The sequence below is a fragment of the Phyllobates terribilis genome, unplaced genomic scaffold, assembly GCF_046119375.1.
Source record: "Phyllobates terribilis strain yellow unplaced genomic scaffold, ASM4611937v1 Scaffold_17__1_contigs__length_24005725, whole genome shotgun sequence".
Taxonomy (NCBI): Eukaryota; Metazoa; Chordata; class Amphibia; order Anura; family Dendrobatidae; genus Phyllobates; species Phyllobates terribilis.
Window position 1 is genome coordinate 23,438,268 of NW_027362777.1, and position 22,818 is coordinate 23,461,085.

A 22,818-nucleotide genomic window follows, 5' to 3' on the forward strand; every position below is an offset into this window, starting at 1 on the left:
AACCGATAAAGCAGCCACAGCCGATGACTGAGAAGAATCTGTAACTTCTGTGCATTTAGTGGTTACTACTCACCTGGGTAGTCATATGTAGAATTCTCCTCTTTACACCGCTCATCACCCCTCACATATGTCTCTGTAGTATTAATATGGGTCAGATCTTCACCCTGAAACAAATATTATAAAAGTCACAAACAGATGGAGAAGTCACATCTATGATCAGCTCTAATCCTGCCATCTCCACCGTTCTCATTACACAAGTATAAAACATATAATACTGGTGGATAAAACAAGACTGAACACAAGACCTTCACAGCCGTCTACACATCATAGGGGAGATCTCATGACACCTTCTCTCCATCTACCTGATGATCCTGAGGAACATTGGGATCTTCTTGTTTGCAGTCCTGTGGAGGAAGAGGACGGGGACATCTCTCTGGTGTTGTCCTCTTACTGGATAGATCTGGAAGAAACACATACAGGGACTGAATTCATTCTTTACATACAGATAATTATGGGCCGTGTGTATTTAGTCCTGTCTATTACCTGGTGATGTGAGGGGATGGGGAACCTCAATCATGACGTCTTTATACAAATCTTTGTGTCCTTCTAAATACTCCCACTCCTCCATGGAAAAATAGACAGTGACATCCTGACATCTTATAGGAACCTGACACATACAAGGACAGTCATCCCCCCGATCCTTTCATAGTGTTACTGTATAATGTCCCAGCATCCCCAGCAGTGTCACCTCTCCAGTCAGCAGCTCAATCATCTTGTAGGTGAGATCTAGGATCTTCTGGTCATTGATGTCCTCATGTATCAGGGGGTGAGGTGGAGGCCCTGTGATTGGGCTCAGGGGTCTTTCCCATCCCTCAGACACATGGACCTGACAGCGCTCACTAGAGGTCTTCACTAATATGTAATCCTGGTTATGGAAAGACATATAAATAAATCTCCCTCCAGACATTTCCAGAGTCCTCACCTCTCCAGTTCTGTCCATCTGTTATTCCCATAGATAAGAATGATGTAATGTGACGTCATCAGAATCTCTCACCTCTCCAGTAATCCGGAAGAGGATCTCTAGGGTGAGGTGTAATATCCTCTCCACCATCTTGTCTCTGTCCATATCCATTTTTGATGGGTCCATAAGGAAAAGTCTCTTAAATAGAAGATCTTCACTGAGAGGATCCGATATTGTAGAGACCTGAATGAGAAGATGATGAGCCGATGTAACAACATAAAAATCCTGTGTAATAATACAATTACTGGAGATAATAAGGGGAAACCTATGAGGACATATATTATTTTACAGTATTTAGTTTTCTTCTTTACATGTACTAATAAAACCTATATATTTTAGGCCACAGACAACAAGCAGTTTCTTCCTTGGAGTCTGTAGCTGAACACGTTTCTCAAAGACTCATCTTCCATAAAGTTAATTCTCGTCTCATTTACCGACACTGCAATAGGCATTAGCAATACTGCAGGAGATATTCATTACACGTGACATGAGAAATAACTACAGTACAGACCAAAAGTTTGGACACACCTTCTCATTTAAGGATTTTTCTGTATTTTCATGACTATGAAAATTGTACATTCATACTGAAGGCATCAAAACTATGAATTAACACATGTGGAATTATATACTTAACAAAAAAGTGTGAAACAACTGAAAATATGTCTTATATTCTAGGTTCTTCAAAGTAGCCACCTTTTGCTTTGATGACTGCTTTGCACACTCTTGGCATTCTCTTGATGAGCTTCAAGAGGTAGTCACCGGAAATGGTTTTCACTTCACAGGTGTGCCCTGTCCGGTTTAATAAGTGGGATTTCTTGCCTTATAAATGGGGTTGGGACCATCAGTTGTGTTGTGCAGAAGTCTGGTGGAAACACAGCTGATAGTCCTACTGAATAGACTGTTAGAATTTGTATTATGGCAAGAAAAAAGCAGCTAAGTAAAGAAAAACGAGTGGCCATCATTACTTTAAGAAATGAAGGTCAGTCAGTGCGAAAAATTGGGAAAACTTTGAAAGTGTCCCCAAGTGCAGTTGCAAAAACCATCAAGCGCTACAAAGAAACTGGCTCACATGAGGACCGCCCCAGGAAAGGAAGACCAAGAGTCACCTCTGCTTCTGAGGATAAGTTTATCCGAGTCAGCAGCCTCAGAAATCGCAGGTTAACAGCAGCTCAGATTAGAGACCAGGTCAATGCCACACACAGCTCTAGCAGCAGACACATCTCTACAACAACTTAAGAGGAGACTTTGTGCAGAAGGCCTTCATGGTAAAATAGCTGCTAGGAAAACATTGCTAAGGACAGGCAACAAGCAGAAGAGACTTGTTTGGGCTAAAGAACACAAGGAATGGACATTAGACCAGTGGAAATCTGTGCTTTGGTCTGATGAGTCCAAATTTGAGATCTTTGGTTCCAACCACCGTGTCTTTGTGCGACGCAGAAAAGGTGAACGGATGGACTCTACATGCTTGGTTCCCACCGTGAAGCATGGAGGAGGAGGTGTGATGGTGTGGGGGTGCTTTGCTGGTGACACTGTTGGGGATTTATTCAAAATTGAAGGCATACTGAACCAGCATGGCTACCGCAGCATCTTGCAGCGGCATGCTATTCCATGCGGTTTGCGTTTAGTTGGACCATCATTTATTTTTCAACAGGACAATGACCCCAAACACACCTCCAGGCTGTGTAAGGGCTATTTGACCAATAAGGAGAGTGATTGGGTGCTACGCCAGATGACCTGGCCTCCACAGTCACCAGACCTGAACCCAATCGAGATGGTTTGGGGTGAGCTGGACCGCAGAGTGAAGGCAAAAGGGCCAACAAGTGCTAAGCATCTCTGGGAACTCCTTCAAGATTGTTGGAAGACCATTTCCGGTGACTACCTCTTGAAGCTCATCAAGAGAATGCCAAGTGTGTGCAAAGCAGTCATCAAAGCAAAAGGCAAAAGGTGGCTACTTTGAAGAACCTAGAATATAAGACATATTTTCAGTTGTTTCACACTTTTTTGTTAAGGATATAATTCCACATGTGTTAATTCATAGTTTTGATGCCTTCAGTGTGAATGTACAATTTTCATAGCCATGAAAATACAGAAAAATTTTTAAATGAGGTGTGTCCAAACTTTTGGTCTGTACTGTACTTCATGAGGAGGACGACGACTCCTTCATCTTCTACTGCGGCTCTTGAAACATATTTGGCCAGAGTCCATCACCACCCGTCTATATGACTGTTTCCAGTCTTCCCCGGACTGTAATCTTCTATCAAGTTAGATCTCATGTCTTAACAGAAAAAAGCCCTCTATCCTGTGTGAGTTCTCTTGTGCTCAACCAAATCTGTTTTCCGGCTAAAACATTTCCCACATTCTGAACAGGAATAAGGCTTCTCCCCTGTGTGAGTTCTCTGATATTTGATTAAACTTGATTTCTCTGTAAAACATTTCCCACATTCTGAACAAGAAAATGGCTTCTCCTCTGTGTGACTTCTCTGGTGATTAACAAGATTTGATTTCTGGTTAAAAAATTTCCCACACTTGAAACAAAAAAATCTATTCTTCGCTGTGTGAATGCTTTGATATTTAAGAAAAAAGTTTTCGAGGGAAAAACTATTTCCATATTCAGAATGTGAAAATGGCTTCTTTGCTTTAGGAGCAGTTTGTTTTTTAATGCTTATTTTGTGACCTTGATTTTCCTTAGTAGTCGGTAACGAATCAGAAGACAGGACCTGTTTCATAGGATCAGATGACAGATCTTTGCTGTGAATGGATGATGATGATGGTATATCTGGAGTAATGGCATTCACTTCAATTGTATCCTGTGGGATCTCAAGATCATCTGATTTAAAAATTGAAGATGTCAGCTTTTCCTCTGATCTCCCGGTACAGTCATCTGCCAAGAATAAAACCAATTATTATTTATGAATAACATATCCTTAAAATTTATATTGTTGAATATTTTTACTTAAACTCTCCGTAAAAATTTACTTTATGTAAAAGTATCATTATTTACCAAGAAAACATATCACAGAAAAATCAGCCTTACCAACACCAAATCAGATAACAAATGCATTAGCATTTTAGTGTTGGTTGGGTGTACTGGGGTGTCTGTCCATGTGGGGTGCACTTATATAGTGCTGGGCAGCCTTCCTGATGTAATAGTATGGGCATCATCACTATTCTAAGTCAGACACTGTGCATCACACCTACCTGTGTGACTGGCGTCCTATGCAAGCTTCATCTGTGTGCATCTTTAATACTAGGCAACCACCCCCTTCATGAATTGGTAGGTTTGTGAGTGGTTGCTCCATCAGTATTTTGCACCTGCGCTGCCCCCACTTTTATCATGGGGGTCTGCGGCATCCTGCTAGTGCATTTGTTATATGATTTGGTGTTGGTAAGTCTGTATCTTTTTCTGTGTTTTTTTTTATTTTGCCCTATGTTAGCCGTCATTGTTCACCAAGACAATAACAGTTCACAGTCTAATAGAAAACCTCATAGGATGAACCAGTGGAGCGTGGTGTCCAACTGTTTGTTAATTCTGCCTCCCTAATATGGAATAAAAAGCCACCAAACAATGTTATGTAGGCGAAAATAATACCAATAAAAACTTCTACTCATCTCACAAAAAACAAGTCCCCACTCAGGTCCATCATCTGTCAATGGAAAACCAGAGGTTTCCACATTATTAGTGGCTCAAAGGCTCTTGAAAGGTTACATGGCTTCCATAAACCAATCCAGCAATATCCGCTCTCCCAAAGTCAGATCGCCCCCTCACTTCTGAGCCTTGCAGTGTGCCTAAACCACATTTAGCATCCATGTATATGACATTACTATAGTGAGAAGAACCCACTTAATTTATGGTGTGTGTTTCCTGGAGCACAATCTGGGCACTATGTGTTGGGTAATAAAATGGTATATTTGTAATTTTCACTCTCCAACATCCACTGTGTGCTAATTTCCAGAAAGTGCCTGTGGAGTCAAAATAGTCACTACTCCTATAGATTATTTCACTGAGGGTTATAATTTCCAAAATGGAGTCACTTTATGAGGATTTCTACTGCTCTGGTTTTCTGCAATTTGGTCACATTAGGGCTTCTGCAAATGGTGGGTCCCATCTCCTCTGGGATCTGCTCCTGCGACGTCTGCTTCTCTCACCAGGAGCCTTATTCATCCTGCAGGTGGAGCTGGTGATGGAGGAGACGTCAGAACCAGAAGCTCTGGGCGGCGCAGGCTCTGTCCAGCCAGTAAGATTAGGGTTGCTGGGACCTGTAGTACCATCCAGTCTGGCAGTATGAGTGTGTGTGCTGTCCAGCTGAAGTAATCTGCTCCTTGCTTCAGCCATTTGGAAAGCACCACACCCTACTAAAGCTAGAAGCATATTGCTGGAAGCAGCCAGATACAGCCTTGTTCTCCTCTGGTTCAGTCCTCTGTGCTCAGCTCCCGGCTTCTGTATTTGTTTCCTGTTGTGACCTCGGCCCATTTACTGACTACTTTTGTGTGATTTTGTATTTTCTCTGACCCCCTGGTTCTGACCCGGCTATCTGACTATTCTTCTTGCCATCTCACACCACAGAACATTAGGTAACACTGTGGCCCAAGCCTAGGGGTCTCTGTCTAAGTCCAGATCCATATAGAGGGGTTAAAGGGTGATGAGCAAGGCAAACCCTGGGATCTGGAAAATGGAGTAGATGACGCATAGCCTGTTTGTGGTAGCCATCTTTTGAGCTGCCAGGTGACAACAAACAGTGTCCCCAATACATTGTGTCTGCACACTATCCCAGCAACATCTGCATTCAAATAGCTAAATGTCGCTCCTTCCCTTCTTAACCTGCCATGTGCCAGACAGTAGTGTACAACCATAGATAGGGTATTGTCGGATTCAAGAGAAGTTAGAAAATAATCTGTAAGGTTCATTTGTTTCCTATTATCCTTTGTGAAGAATCTCAAAGTTATCACCACATAAAGTGACACAGATAAGATTTGAAAAATGGGCCCAGATAGGAACACAAAACTGGCTGCAGGAAGGGGTTAAATCAGAGTATTTTGGGCACTAACTACTATAGTCAAAACTGTGTCTATAGACAATAACACATCTACTGAAATGATCAAACTCAACAGTCTCCATCAGTAAGTAGTGAGTAACTAGTGGTGAAACCTCTCTGGGGTAATTGGAGTATGGTGCTCGGTGGATCTTGGCAATCTAAACTATCGTAAGGGACAATATTTTCTGTCAGATGAGTTTCAGGAAGAAATATTAGACGTTCAAAGAGAACTTTTTATAATAGTGCAGAGATGAGGTGTCTTAAGTTTAGCTTAGAGATATATCATGTCACAGGTGTAATGTTTTTATTGTTTAGTTTATCACAATCTGGTTTGAAGTTAGTCGGTTTTAAACGAATTTGAAAAGTCAGGATAAAGGGAAACTCTGCTGTTATTGTACAGAAATTCACACTTGGCCTCACTGCACATTTAATGTTGTAGATCATAAAAGTGAAGTTTGGCCAGAAAGACTGGACCTGGTCTTGTAGGGACCATATGAGCACATTCAGCAGCACAGAAGGGAGAGAAGGTAGATTCATCCAATAAGATATCAGGGTTCTAGGAAGCCAACACCATCATTACCCTCCGCTTTCTCTTACAGTCCCATCATTATATTTTTTTAAGTGAATTTCTGACTTTGTGATTTACAGATCTGGGCAGGTAACGTCTCCTAATCACAGGGAGTAGGTGGATCCTCCAGGTTGTAAGTTCTATGGAAAAGGGTTTCAATGCCCAAAATCATTTGAACAGTTTTGGGTGGAAGAGAATGTTGTGGTCTAGAGGCAAAATGGTGATGACACGATTGTGATACAGCTGGACTACACCACCGATAAAGCAGCCACAGCCGGTGACTGAGAAGAATCTGTAACTTCTCTGCATTTAGTGGTTACTACTCACCTGGGTAGTCATATGTAGGAATCTCCTCTTTACACCGCTCATCACCCCTTACATATGTCTCTGTAGTATTAATATGGGTCAGATCTTCACCCTGAAACAAATATTGTAAAAGTCACAAACAGATGAGAAGTCACATCTATGATCAGCTCTAATCCTGTTATCTCCACCGTTCTCATTACACAAGTATAAAACATATAATACTGGTGGATAAAACAAGACTGAGCACAAGATCTTCACAGCTGTCTACACATCATAGGGGAGATCTCATGACACCTTCTCTCCATCTACCTGATGATCCTGAGGAACATTGGGATCTTCTTCTTTACAGTCCAGTGGAAGAAGAGGACGGGGACATCTCTCTGGTGTTGTCCTCTTACTGGATAGATCTGGAGGAAGCACATACAGGGACTGAATTCATTCTTTACATACAGATAATTATAGGCCGTGTGTATTTAGTCCTGTGTATTACCTGGTGATGTGAGGGGCTGGAGAACCTCCATCATGACGTCTTTGTACAAATCTTTGTGTCCTTCTAAATACTCCCACTCCTCCATGGAGAAATAGACAGCGACATCCTGACATCTTACAGGAACCTGACACATACAATGATACAGTCATCCCCCCAATCCTTTCATAGCATTACTGTATAATGTCCCAGTATTCCCAGCAGTGTCACCTCTCCAGTCAGCAGCTCAATCATCTTGTAGGTGAGATCTAGGATCTTCTGGTCATTGATGTCCTCATGTATGAAGGGGTGAGATGGAGGCCCTGTGATTGGGCTCAGGGGTCTTTCCCATCCCTCAGACACATGGACCTGACAGCGCTCACTAGAGGTCTTCACTAATATGTAATCCTGGTTATGGAAAGACATATAAATAAATCTCACTCCAGACATTTCCAGAGTCCTCACCTCTCCAGTTCTGTCCATCTGTTATTTCCATAGATAAGAATGATGTAATGTGACGTCATCAGAATCTCTCACCTCTCCAGTAAGACGGAAGAGGATCTCTAGGGTGAGGTTTAATATCCTCTCTGTCATCTTGTCTCTGTCCATATCCATCTTTGATGGGTCCATAAGGAAAATTCTCTTAAATAGAAGATCTTCACTGAAAGGATCTGATATTGTGTAATAATACAATTACTGGAGATAATAAGGGAAACATTTGAGGAGATTTATTATTTTACAGTATTTAGATTTCTTCTTTACATCTACTAATAAAACCTATATATTTTAGGCCACAGACAACAAGCAGTTTGTTCCTCGGAGTCTGTAGCTGAACACGTTTCTCATAGACTCATCTTCCATAACGCTAATTCTCGTCTCATTTACCGACACTGCAATCGGCATTAGCAATACTGCAGGAGATATTCATTACACGTGACATGAGAAATAACTACTTCAGGAGGAGGACAGCATCTTCCTCTTTTACTGCGGCTCTACAAACATATTTAGCCAGAGTTCTTCACTGACTACATCTCCACCGGCCGTCTATATGAATGTTTCCCGTCTTCCCTGGACTGTAATCTTCTATCACGTTAGTTCTCATGTCTGATTCACACACAGAAGTTTGAGGCTTTGATATATGGTAAGGTTTTTAATATTAAAGAGAGTAGGACTATCCCGAATGGGTTCATTTTACCATGGTGGGATAGCTTTTATGCTATTTTTGATCAAAAACAGTGTTACTAAGAACCCTATTTTATTTAAATGCACGTTTGGTTTTTATTTATTTACAGCAGGGTTTATGATCATTTTTTTCTTATAGTTTTTTTCTGATTTATGGCCATAGTAAACATGCATTTATGTGCTGCATGGATACCAACTTAAACCAAGCTCAAAATCTGTGTTTTTTTCACGGGCACCATAGTGGCCCTGTGGGCTGCTGCTATGGATGATACACCCCTAACTATCCAACTATCATATGGTAAAAATCTCATAGGTCCTGGATTTATTAGTATCTGCACGAAGAATGGGGCTAAGTGAGTATTTATTAAAGGGAATCCACTCCACCGACTACCCCACGGCCAGCAAGCATCAGAATCTTCACTGAATAAAAAGCCATTTCTTAGCAAACAGACCTCTAAAATGAGGCATACAGGTATGTATAGATTCACATTTCTATCACCTGTATGCCAATATGAGAGGTCAGATAAGTCCCAGGGGGTGACAGATTCCCTTTCATCAGCCGTGGGGTAATCATAAAACCAGATATGTATCAAGGTATTCTAAGGTGGTTAATGGTTGCGTAGTCAATGGGAGGCATGTGTCACAGAAATGGCTGGTCTCTGTGATGTAACCCGGAGTGTTTCTCTAGGACACATAAGCACTAAGAGGATCGTTTGGTGCACCTGGGAGCCGGGTTACGGGTAGCTAGGAAAGAATGGGCGAGTCCAGCTACCCACATACCTCACCTCTGGGTGTGGTTAACAGCCTATAAAATGGAGGCTGTTGTTTGGCACATGGTCTGTGTGTTTGGAGGGAGAAGGCCTCCTGTGTATGTTTGTCTTCAAACCAAGCCAGGACACTGGACGCTACCGCAGCTTGTGTGCCACACAGGCCTGGCTGAGCAGAGACCTGCTAGGGACATTTACTTTGTTTGCCTGATCTAAAGGCTATTTTCTTTTCTGTTTGGCTTCTGGGTTTATGAAGCAAGCAGCATCAACAGGAGACCAACACGCTGTAGTTACAGCAGATCCAGCAGTACTAGCAGAAACAACGTCAGCAGATGCAGCTTCTGGCAACCGCCATCCAGGAGAGGATGAGCGCTCCAACCCCAGGTCCGACTGATGATTCCCAAGTCCGGAAGGCGGCATGACGGGCTTTGCAGAAAATGACCCTGGGGGGGATGACGTTGAGACCTTCCTGATGGTGTTTCAAAGGGTCACCGAGAGGGAGAAATTTCCACAAGAGCAGTGGGCAGAGGTACTGTCGCCATACTTGACTTGGAGAGCCCCAGAAGTACGCGCAGTAGGCATACTATGATTTATCTTTGCAGGGCACCCTATTTAGCTTTGCATAGTACGCCCTATTTAGCTCTGCATAGTACGCCCAAAAGGCGTACTATGATTTAGCTTTGCAGGATGCCAAAGAGTATGACAAGCTAAAAAGTGAGATTCTCGCACGCTTGGGGTTGACAATGACTATCAGGGCACAGCGGGTTCGTATCACCAGAACAAAACCACCTCCGTCCCAAATGTTTGACCTGCGGCACCTGGTCCAGAAGTGGCTGCAGCCAGAGTCCTCAATGCCTGAGCAGATGGTAGAGTGGGTGGTGATGGACCGGTTTGTGCACTCCCTGCCGAGGCCCATACAGCCTTGGGTTGCCCAGGGTGATCCCCGGTATGCGGATGAACTGGTCGGACTGATCGAGAGATACCAGGGGTTTGAAGGTTCCTTGGGAAGGCAGCCCACTACATACTGGAGTTCCCAACAGGGGGTGGAGGCCCAAAAGGTGGTGGGACTTCCAAGGTCCAAATGGACGAGGGAGGTGGTGCCCAAGGTCCATACAGGTGATGTTGTTTGCTGGAGATGCCACGGCCCAGGCCATATAGCCGCTCGTTGTCCCCTGACCCTTGAGCCGATGGACAGCAGCATAGGACAACGTAGTTCATATTATGCTTATCCGCCCTGCATTGTGAACTGTCCACCCAGCGAGGGGCCACAAGCATGTCACGTGAAGGTGAACGATGGGAGGTAACGGCACTGCTAGACTCCGGGAGCCTGGTGATCCTTATGAGGGCCACCCTTCCTCTCCAAATTATCCCGGGGAAAAAAGTCGGCGTTCAGTGCATTCATGGTGATGCTAAAGACTACCATAAGGGCCAGAGTGGACATTGAAATGGCCCACGGTACAGAGTCCCACGAGGTCGGCGTTGTTCAGGACTTGTTGCACCCTATTATTATAGGCTGGGACTTTTGCTTGCTTTGGGATCTGTGGGGGAAGGGTTCTGGGTTCGCTGGCTCAGATAAGAAAAAAATTAACCCTAATGAAGTATCACCACACCCAGAGTCAGACAGGTTTCCTTTTTGTGTACTTGTGGGGGATGAGGAGGTAGTGCCCCCTGAGTCTGCCATTCCAGAGTTAGGGGTGACCAGCGAGAATTTTGTGTCTGCCCAACATAGGGACCTAACTCTGAAGGAAGCCTTTAATAATGTCACTATTATAAATGGAGTTGCACAGGAGTCGGGGGCTGACACAAGGTTTCCCCATTTTATGATGAGTAAGGAGTTGTTGTACCAGGTCAAGAAAGTGAGGGAGGAGAGTGTGGAGCAGTTAATACAGCCGGGCCCCTTCAGACGGAAGGTGTTGGACATGGCCCATTCACATGTCTTGGGGGGACATCTGGGAGTGGAAAAAAACGCAGGAACGGATCGTGCATAGGTTCTATTGGTGAACATTGAACATAATTTAAAAAAACATCACAGTAAAAGATAATACCTTACCAACACCAGGTCAGATTGCCAATGCACTGCAGGATGCAGCAAGCCTGCATGATAAAGGCAGGGCCAGCACATGTGCAAAATACTGAAGCAGACAGCCACTCACTAACCTACCAAATTCATAGAGGGGGTGGCTGTGTAGTATTATACATGCACACCAATAGTCTGCATAGGGCGGACGCCAGTCACACAGATATGTGTGAAGCACAGTGCAAAAAAATGTGCAAAAAAGATGAAAAATAGTGTATAAGATAAATACACCACATGATAAATACCCCACCAGGCCTCTTTAGTGTTGGCTGGGTGAATTGGGGCATATGTCTTGTGGGCTTGCATGTATATAGTGCTTGGCAGCCCGTCTGATCTAATAGTATGGGTGTCATCAATAGACTGCAAGCCAGACAATGTGCATCACACATATCTGTGTGACTGGCGCCCTATGCAGACTCCATCGGTGTGCATGTATAATACTACACAGCCACTCCCTCCATGAAATGGTAGTTTAGTGAGTGACTGTCTGCATCAGTATTTTGCACATGTGCTGGCCCCGCCTTTATCATTGAGGCTTGCTGCATCCTGCAGTGCATTAGTAATCTGACCTGGTGTTGGTAAGGCATTATCTTTTAGGCTATGTGCCCACGATGCAGAAATACTCCGGAGTTTTTCCTGACCGTTTCTGCATCTCCCTGGCAGAAAAAAAGCATGCGGATTGTAAGCGTTCTTCACATGCATTTCCGCGTGCGGGTTGTCAAGCGCTTTCCAAGCGATTTTAGCATCACTTGGAAAGTGCTTGACAACTTGGTCACACTATATAAATCCATGCAACCGGCATGGATTTATATAGGGTGACTGAAAGAATGGTAAAAAATAAATATATACTTACCTTCTGATGGCCCCCGGTGTCTTTATCCGATGCGTCCTGGTTTGCCGGCAGCTCGCAGTAGACTAAACGACCTGCCGACGTTAGCGGTCGCGTGACCCGTCACATGACTAATTGACGTCATGGCAGGTCCTTTTCAGACCATCGCGAGCTGACGGCAAGCTGAGACGCATCGCTAAGGACACCGGGGGCCATCAGAAGGCAAGTATAATGTATATTTTTTATTTTATTCATTTTTTTTTTACAGGTTCTATTGTACCCGGGTCCGGAGGAGAGTCTCCTCTTCTCCAAACCCGGGTACCATCCGCACATTGAAACGCATGGATTCTGCATGTACAGATGCAGTGATGCGGATTCCATGAGTTCCAATGCAAGTCAATGGCGGCGAAAACACCGCGCTAACGCAAAATAATTGGTAGTGCTGCGGATTTTTCCGCAATGATAATCCGCAGCGGAAATTTCCGCAGCATGTGCACAGCACATGGGATTATCATTGGAGAACATGGCAGACCTTCTACCAAGCGTTTAAGCATTTCTGCAGCGGAATTGCCGTGGCGGAAACGCTTAAAAAACGGATAGTGGGCATACAGCCTTACTGTGATGTTTTATGTTCACCATTTTTAATGTTTAGTGTTAGGACTGACAAGTATGAGGACCCTTGACGTTTGGGTTGCGAGCTTGTGTATTTTGGCCAAAATATCGAGCAATAGCTCATGTGGTGTATTTATCTTCTACACTATTTTTCATCTTTTTGCACATTTTTTTGCTGCAGGATGCGGCCAGGCCTCCTGAGTGTTGGCTGGGTGAATTGGGGCGTCTGTCTTGTGGGGGTGCACGTATATAGTGCGGGGCAGCCCGTCTGATCTAATAGTATGGGAGTCATCAACAAGCTGCAAGCCAGAAACTGGGCATCGCACATATCTGTGTGACTGGCGCCCTATGCAGACTCCATCGGTGTGCATGTATAATACTACACAGCCACCCCCTCCATGAATTGGTAGGTTAGTGAGTGGCTGTCTGCATCAGTATTTTTCACATGTGCTGGCCTTGCCTTTATCATGGAGGCTTGCTGTATCTGGTGTTGATAAGGCATTATCTTTTACAAAGGTTCTATTGGCCCGGATGTCACCGGGAAATATTTAAGTATTGCAGGTCTTGCACTACGTGCCAGTTAACTGCCCCCACCTCTCACTTTTGAAGTCCCCTCGTGCCATTGCCCATTATTGAAGTGCCGTTCGAGAGAATTGCTATGGACTTGGTCAGTCCCCTGGTTGAATCTGCTCGTGGGCATCAATTTATATTGGTTATCCTGCACTATGCCACATGCTATCCAGAAGTGATTCCACTGAGAAACTCCTCCGCAAAGAATATATCCTGTGAGTTGGTCCACGTTTTTTCCCCAACAGGCTTACCAAAGGGACATAGAGGGAATTTCCTGGTCGGTGACTATGAGTAAGGTGATGAGGGAGTTATGCAAAGCCCTCCAAATCTCCCAACTGAGGACTTCAGTATACCATCCTCAGACAGATAGCTTAGTCGAAAAGTTTAACAAGACTCTGAAGAGTATACTGAGGAAGGACATAGAAAGGGACAGTAGAGACAGGGACTGTCTCCTACCGTATCTGTTGTTCTCCAACCGAAAGGTTTCACAGGCCTCTACAGGGTTCTCGCCATTCGAACTTCTGTATGGCCGACATTCGCGGGGTCTTCTGGATGTCACAAAGGAAATCTGGGAAGCCGAATTCACTCCCCACAGGATTGTCATCGAGCACGCTGCTCTGATGCAGGAGAGGATTGTGAAGGTGATGCCCATCGTAAAAGAACATCTCCTCCAGGCACAAGAAGCTTATGCCAAAGTCTACAACCGGTCAGCCAGAGTGAGGCAATTCAATCCGGGAGACCAGAGTCCTCATGCTAATTCCTATGGTGGAAAGTAAGTTCTTGGCCAAGTGGCAAGGGCCGTATAAGATGGTGGTAAAAGTGGGTGATGTGAACTACAAGGTCATCAACCGGGACGACGTAAGCCGTACCAGATATACCACATCAACCTCATCAAGCCGTGGCAAGACAAAGAGGCTGTGGAAGCTCCATGCTTGCTGGGCAAGCTAGAAGGTGACGTTGGAGGAGTCGCAATAGCGGAAACGCTAATGAAGGCCAAGAAACAGCAGTGTCGGGAGTTGATGCAGAAGAACAGGGATCTGTTCTCGGAATTGTCGGGCTGCACAAGGGTCATAGAACACAAGGTTCTGACGGAGCCACATGTGCGGGTGAACTAGAAGCCCTATCTGATACCTGAGGCCCGACGAGAGTTGATATCCAAAGCGGTAGCTTGTATGCTGAAGCTCAGTGTCATTGAAGAATCCAAGAGCAGTTGGTCGAGCCTGATCGTCTAGGTCCCAAATCCCAATGGTGAGTGGAGATTCTGCAACGACTATCTGAAGTTGAATGAGGTTTCCAAATTTGATGCATATCCAATGCCACGCGTCGTCGAGCTGATCAAGAGGCTTCGGCCAGCAAGGCACATAACCACCTTGGATCTGACGAAGGGATATTGGCAGATACCCATGGCACAGATAGCCAAAGAGAAGACTGCGTTTTCTACGTATGCCTGGATGCCGTTTGGACTGCAGGGGGCCCCTGCAAAATTCCAGAGAGCTATGGATTGCATCCTTGCATCCCATAAGAAATATGCCACAACATACCTGGACAATACTATCCTCAGTCCAGACTGGGAGAGTCATCTGGAAAAGATTCAGGCTGTGTTTGATGCTCTGAGGAAGGTGGGGTTTTCAATAAACTCGAAGAAATGTGGCATGGGGAAATAAGAAGCCAAGTAATTCGGATATGTAGTGGGTAGAGTCGAGCTAAACCCCCAAAATACTAAAGTAGAAGCAATCCAAAATTGGCTGAGACCAGGGTCGATAAAGCAAGTCAGAGCCATCCTGGGAATCGTGGGATACTACAGGAAATTCATCCCAAACTTCGCCATGATGGCCGCACCCCTGACTGACCTCCTTAAAGGGACAAAAATCAGCCAAGGCCAAGTGGACTGCAGAGGCGGAGACATCCTTTCAAAAGATGAAACTGGCTCTGTGTAGGCAACCGGTCCTGGTTGCCCCGGACTTCAAGAAAGAGTTTATACTCCAGACGGATGCCTCAGATGTCGGGTTAGCAGCAGTCCTTTCCCAGGAGATACACGGGGAGGAGCACCCTGTCTTCTACCTGAGTAGAAAGCTGTCCTCCTGCAAGAAAAATTATTCGGTCATAGAGAAGGAACGCTTGGCTATAAAGTGTGCGGTGGACACCTTATCGTACTATCTGTTAGGTCGAAAATTTAGATTATTATCCGACTATGCTCCACTCAGATGGATGAGGGAAAAAAGAGAAAAAATGCCAGAGTCACCCTCGGGTTTTTAGCCCTACAGGACTCCTACTTCCCTGTAGAACATAGAGCAGGGAAGCTACATAGTAATGCCGATGCTCTCTCGGGAATCCCCTGTCTGGTAATAAAAGGTGTCAAGCCCACGGCTTTAGGCAGAGGGGGGGGGGGTATGTAAGGTGGCTAATGGTCGCATAGTAAATGGGAGGTATGTGTCACAGAGATGGCTGGTCTCTGTGATGTAACCCGGAGTGTTTCTCTAGGACAGATAAGCACTAAGAGGATCGTTTGGTGCACCTGGGAGCCGGGTTACAGGTAGCTAGGAGAGAATGGGCGGGTCCAGCTACCCACATACCTCACCTCTGGGTGTGGTTAACAGCCTATAAAATGAAGTCAGTTGTTTGGCACATGGTCTGTGTGTTTGGAGGTAGAAGGCCTACTGTGTATGTTTGTCTTCAGACCAAGCCAGGACACTGGACGCTACCCCAGCTTGTGTGCCACACAGGCCTGGCTGAGCAGAGACCTGCTAAGGACATTTACTTTGTTTGCCTGATCTAAAGGCTATTTGCTTTTCTGTTTGGCTTCTGGGTTTATGAAGTAATAAACGCACATGAACTTTTAAAGGAACATGCCTCCTGGTTTCCTCCCATTGTGCCCTAGTGAGTAAAACCCCTACAATATGTATAAAGGAAAGGGTATGGTACTCAGAGAATGTTTCAATAATCCGCCTGAACGCATTTTCCCAACAGGTTCATTAGGAGGCTTGATAGAGGGATGATAATTCATGATGTTCAGCATAGTGTGCCTAATAGCCAGGTGTCCATGTTTAAATATCCCACTTCATCGAAAACCCCTCCCAGACTAGGAGGCCCATTCCCATTCCTAGAGGTGAATTGTCACAGGATATACAGAATAGAGTCTGTCTACAATAATATACTGCGCCTACGCTACTTCTCATGAGCTAGAGGTTCGATAATGTCCATCACCTAGTGTGCATGTCCGGAAGTGACGTTCTTTATGCTGAAACACCAGATAGGTACGAGTTGCGCGGCGGCAATCAGTTTGTGACTGCGCATGCCCGTAGTTATCATTCCATCTAGGATCATTGTCCACAAATGCGCATGCCCACATGTCTCTGGAGAGCATATGGTATTGCATTGCATTCCACCAACAGAAAAATCCTCTCTGAGATCAATATCATGGGAGACTAAAAATAAGTATTGCACATCCCCCCATCATGCAATCGGCATGTGGATCTACTTTATCACTACAAAATATATGGGATGGTGGCCCACAGTATACTCCTAATTGGTCATATTTGACCCCTATTGCATAATTAGAGATACACAAGGAACACCACACTTGTTAGTTACTTAATAGTATAACTGATAAGAAATAATTCTGATATAGAAGCTCAGATCTCTTGATGAAGTAAAACAATATGTGAACCTCGTTCACAGGGAACTGAGTAGCAATGGGTAGAGTATAAAATCCTAAAATGTAATCCGGAATGGGTCTGTATTCATACAAAACAGGCATAGGAAATTTGCTCAGTCACTTAGGGCCTTGTGAATCCAGTCTGGAAATCCACTCACTTTCCTTTTTGAGGATACATCTATTGAGATCACCACCTCTCACATTGGGTTTAACCACCTCAATGATGCAAAAGGAGAAGTCTCTTGTTTCACCTCAATGTGCACTGTTCATATGTCTCACTAATGGGGTGTACCGATGTCAAGCCAGGTTTGAGTGCAACACAGAGGAGAAAGGGAAAGGGAGCCCAGACACTAGGGAAAAGGGGGAAGAGGTGACCTCCTAATCTGGACTAGCATCATCCAGTCTCCCCCTAACGTCCCTATACAGCCTCCGCAGCTGTTGCCCATCACATGCCTCACCCAACTATCCCTGGCATAAGGTTATAGCTAGGGGTGGAAGGAGATGAGCGCTAGTCAACCTCCGCTAGCACTCTAAAGACAAAAGGGGAAGACAACACAGGGGAATTACAACTTCGCTTTAGAAGAAACTCCAACAGGGCACACGGCCTAAAGACTCCAAAGAGAACGTGATGCTGCTTCAGCCAAGTTCCAAGTAGAAATGAGTATACCCGGCGACGTCAACATAGACACACCAGGTATATATACACCCAGACTAAATGGAGGTAGAATCTGGGTCCTAAACACAGCCTCCCATCTAGGCAGCTGCCTGCATTGCCAAACGTGGAGATCTCCTGCAAACCCCTGCAGGGCAACTGTCACCTCTGACACACCCGTGGCACCCAACCATGGCGTATTTTGCCCAAATGCCCCCTCCACACTCCTCTAAGACGGCCTCTTGGTCGTGCATACATAATCTAGGGGGCAGGTGCATGTGGCCACATATACAAGTCCTGAGGTTTTACAGTTGGAATAATCCCTCTGGAAAAAGGTTTCACCTGTAGAGGAACTCAAGAAAGATTTACATGGTCTCATCCAATTACATGTACAACTTTCTACACATCTAAAGAAACCACAGATTCATCTATCTAGCCATGTCCCCTTGGGTGCAGTTTTTTCAGAAACTATGCGCTAAACGGTCCCTAATTGACCAACCCTTTCTGAAAGTTATTGTGGGAGTAGATCACACAGAACCCTCAGGTCCAGGTCGGCCACAAGTACATCCTAGTGTTTTCTGAGGATATTAAAGATATGGTCACTCTGATTGTCACAAATTCCTATTACTTGTGTTATCCCATATTTTTCTTGGTGTCTTGGTTAGGTATGTAGGAGTGTCTGTCTCTCCTGTTTTTCTGCAAACAATCATGCGGAATCCAAAATGTACTGTGGGTACCTTTTTCCCTGAATCTGGTGTTTATGTCTATTGCCTGTATATTAAGATCTGTGACAGAGCAGTTTCTTCTCAACTGTAAACATTGGCCCTTGGATATTGTTTTTTTTTTGTTTTTTTTTTTTAAGTAGGATGCGGTGGTGGCTATGCCACTTTAATAGTTTATGGTAGATGAGTGTCCCTAGGGTCCAAACAAGGGCTGTGGAGTCAGTGCCCATTTTGGTGGAGTTGGAGTCGGTATAAAATTGACCCACTCCGGCGCCTAAAATATGTAATAAATTGGGTACAATAGTTCAATGCAGTTTGTGAGGAATATTTTTTCATAAGAATTTGGGAAAGTTATGAAATGTCCTATAAATGTCTTTCCTATTCCTGATCTAAGGGTCTAGACTTTTAGCTGAGAAAAATTTGTCCTACTGTAAATTTATCACTTAAACATGAGCCATGTATGAGGGAGTCGGAGTCGTGAAGTCGGAGACAGTGTCATGGAAATTTAGGAGTAGGAGTCGAAGGTTTGGCTTACCGACTCCACAGCCCTGGCTCCCATCCCGTACTTTCTTGATTGGTACATCAAGGAAAGGCAACTGGTAATAATTAAACTCTGATATAAATCTAAGGCCCACTCTATGGATATTGAGTTCCAAATTCAAGAAACTGTTCACTCGTCCCTGACCGGATGATAAAAATGTTGTCAATATATCTATATCATGCCCCAATATATGGATGCCACCACTTATAATCATCCCTGAGTATGTTGGTTTCCTCCCACCAGCCCAGGAATAGATTAGCAGATGAGGGGGTACAGGGGCTCCCCATCGCAGTAACCCTGAGCTCGGGTAAGTACTTCCTGTCAAAAAGAAAGACGTTATGAGTAAGAATGAATTTTAGAAGATTGTCCATGAAGTCATTATGTCTTCTACACTCTACTGATCTCAATTTCTATAAACATCTTACTCCTCTGATATAATCCTCATGCGATATATTACTGTACAAAGCCTCGATATCTGGTAAGGCCTGCTCCCCTACATGCATGTATACATGCTCAAGGGTCTACATGTAGGGGAGCAGGCAGAGGAAAAACCAAGTGCAGCGGGATTATTCCACTGCAGAACCTCAGGCGGTACTGTGGGAACATTATACTGTGTGAGGGCATCATCCATACTGCATAAGGGGCATAATGGGGGGCATTACACTGTGGGGGCATCATACATCCTGCATAAGGGGCATAATGGGGGCAGTACACTGTGTGGGGCATCATACATACTACATAAGGGGCATAATGGGGGGCATTACACTGTGGGGGGGCATCGTACATCCTGCATAAGGGGCATAATGGGGCATTACACTGTGTGGGGGCATCATACATCCTGGATAAGGGGCATAATGGGGGCATTACACTGTGTGGGGGCATCATACATCCTGCATAAGGGGCATAATGGGGGCATTACATTGTGTGGGGGCATCATACATCCTGCATAAGGGGCATTACACTGTGTGGGGGCATCATACATCCTGCATAAGGGGCATAATGGGGGCATTACTCTGTGGGGGCATCATACACCCTGCATAAGGGGCATAATGGGGGCATTACACTGTGGGGGGCATCATACATCCTGCATAAGGGGCATAATGGGGGCATTACACTGTGTGGGGGCATCATACATCCTGGATAAGGGGCATAATGGGGGCATTACACTGTCTGGGGGCATCATACATACTGCATAAGGGGCATAATGGGGGCATTACACTGTGTGGGGGCATCATACATCCTGCATGAGGGGCATAACGGGGGCATCATACATCCTGCATAAGGGGCATAATGGGGGCATTACACTGTGTGGGGCATCACACATCCTGCATAAGGGGCATTACACTGTGTGGGGCATCATACATCCTGCATAAGGGGCATAATGGGGGCATTACACTGTGTGGGCATCATACATACTGCATAAGGGGCATAATGGGGGCATTACACTGTGTGGGGGCATCATACATCCTGCATAAGGGGCATTACACTGTGTGGGCATCATACATACTGCATAAGGGGCATAATGGGGGCATTACACTGTGTGGGGCATCATACATACTGTATAAGGGGCATAATGGGGGCATTACACTGTGTGGGGGCATCATACATCCTGCATAAGGAGCATAATGGGGGCATTACACTGTGTGGGGGCATCATACATCCTGTATAAGGGGCATAATGGGGGCATTACACTGTGTGGGGCATCATACATCCTGCATAAGGGGCATAATGGGGGCATTACATTGTGTGGGGGCATCATACATCCTGCATAAGGAGCATAATGGGGGCATTACACTGTGTGGGGGCATCATACATCCTGTATAAGGGGCATAATGGGGGCATTACACTGTGGGGGGCATCATACATCCTGCATAAGGGGCATAATGGGGGCCATTACACTGTGGGGGGGGAGCATCATACATACTGCATAAGAAGCATAATGGGGGCATTACACTGTGGGGGGGCATCATATGACGCGCCCCTGGGCCTGTGTCGCGCTGCGTTGCGCACGAGGGAGCTTACCCGGAGCCGGATCTCTTGAGGGTTGTAGTCTCGTGGCGGTGATCCGGTCCGTGCCCAGGGAGTCAGACTAAGTGGCGCTGTATTAGCGGTAGATGTTGGACGACTACGCCACCCGTTGAGTACAGCTAAGGAGCTGCTGCTGCAGGGCAGACCGCTGAGGCCAGTGGTAGGATTGTGCAGCGTGATAGTATCACCCCCAACGGGAGGGGTATGGCCTCAGGGCAGCCGACGCGGATGATGGGGGTAGCAGGAATCACTCAAGAGACGATGCGGTGTAATTCAGGGTCTTTACTGGTGATAAATATAGACCCTCCCGGAGTACTGGCTAGCGATCGGGGCCTGGTCAGTCCTTGAGCAGATGGGATCTCCCCTGGCCAGGCGGAGTTGTAGGCCTCCCAAACTGACTGTACTCTTCTGGCTACCTTGCTAGAGGCGGGTATAAGTAGCCCACGTCCCTGAGTGTACCGTGTGGTGCTCACCCGTATGGCCGGTGACTCGGGGCCTTCTAGTGGCGTCCGCTCCACGACGGCGGTGCTGGTCCCACGCGTGTGACCGTGCCTTCGGGTTTCTGGGCCAGAGGACCTGCAATCCCCTGCCGGTCGGTTTCTGCTGCTGGATAGGAGTTAGTCCCCACAGCCTCGGACTCCGGGTCCGGTGATAACTTCTCAGTCAGGGCGAGCTCTGCAGCTGCCAGCCCCTGACTCCTTGTAGCACTGCTCCCACAGAGCTCCTGATGTTCTTTTCCTATATCTGCTTCTCTGTCTCTACTTCTTCTCTACTCACTAACCCTGCCTCAGCCCTAGGTTTATATAGGAGAAGTTCTTCCCCTCCCAGGACTGGGCAGGAGGTGTGGCATGCACAGGATCCCTGACCAAGAGACCTCCCACCTGCTCTCAGACATAACATTGCTGTTACTGTGGAAACCAGACCCCTGGGGTGCCACATTCCCCCCTAGTGAAATTTAGTACTCCGGGACTAAACATATTTTTAAACATAACAAGGTATAAACAATAATAGTACAATAAGAAAAACACAAAGATGGTTACGGCGTGTCCGCAACCGGGTGCAGTTTTTGAAGAAAAGCAAGGTGTCCATTTCACCAAAACAGGGAGACGTAACCAGGTAGGGGTCTGTCCTGCCCCGAGTCCTTAACAGTCTTTAGTCCATTCCTAGGTTACGCTCCAACCATGTACAAGGATTCCCGGTAAATCCACCAAGGACTCCTATAAATAACTAGAAACACATAATTATACACAAGCAACAAGAAAAACAGGTAACCACAAATAAAACAATTTATACACTTCAAATCCTCCAACGTGCGGGTAACTGGCCTCTAGTGGCCCTAGTGGACCTACGGAGCTGACTGTCTAGCCCTGAACTACAGGGTGTAGGAGCTGTCAAGGGTAAACTGGGCAGCTGTCTACCGGCTCTTTGGCTCACTAGGGATATGGCAGGCTCACTGCAAGCAGAGGGTTGATCCTCCTGTTCTGCTTGTGTGGAGTCTTCTGCCTCCTGGACCGGCTGCTCTTCCAGTTCTACCTGTTGCTCCGTAGGCACTTGGGATGCTGGTTGGAGGAACGTGAGGACGGGTACCACAACTGCGCCATTGACTTGAGTCCAAGACCGAGGGAAGTCTCCGAGCACAGTACTAACCATATCTTCCCTTTCCTCTACGGGTCGAGGGTCTTCTTGTTCCTCTTCAGGGTTCCGTAGCTGTTCGGGACACTTCTTCAGGTGATCCCGGGATACAATGGTTGTGGTTTCCCCTCCGTCTTTACTGATGGTACAGACCTTT

General features: G+C 45.7%; 2 protein-coding genes across 2 annotated transcripts in view; one reads left to right on the forward strand and one right to left on the reverse strand.

Annotated features, from left to right (window-relative positions):
* The window catches only part of LOC141176153 (uncharacterized), a 246,575-nt gene that overhangs the window by 156,814 nt on the left and 66,943 nt on the right, over positions 1-22,818 (forward strand). The window lies entirely within an intron of this gene.
* The window catches only part of LOC141176156 (uncharacterized), a 30,129-nt gene that overhangs the window by 325 nt on the left and 6,986 nt on the right, over positions 1-22,818 (reverse strand). Inside the window, exons 2-12 of the mRNA XM_073660155.1 lie at positions 7,932-8,065; positions 7,626-7,802; positions 7,419-7,542; positions 7,238-7,335; positions 6,950-7,040; positions 3,739-3,902; positions 1,055-1,204; positions 749-925; positions 544-667; positions 363-460; positions 74-164 (exon numbers count right to left, since the gene is read on the reverse strand). Coding sequence (XP_073516256.1) covers positions 74-164; positions 363-460; positions 544-667; positions 749-925; positions 1,055-1,204; positions 3,739-3,902; positions 6,950-7,040; positions 7,238-7,335; positions 7,419-7,542; positions 7,626-7,802; positions 7,932-8,024 — 1,387 coding nt within the window. The 5' untranslated portion in view covers positions 8,025-8,065. The remainder of the gene's footprint in view (positions 1-73; positions 165-362; positions 461-543; positions 668-748; positions 926-1,054; positions 1,205-3,738; positions 3,903-6,949; positions 7,041-7,237; positions 7,336-7,418; positions 7,543-7,625; positions 7,803-7,931; positions 8,066-22,818) is intronic.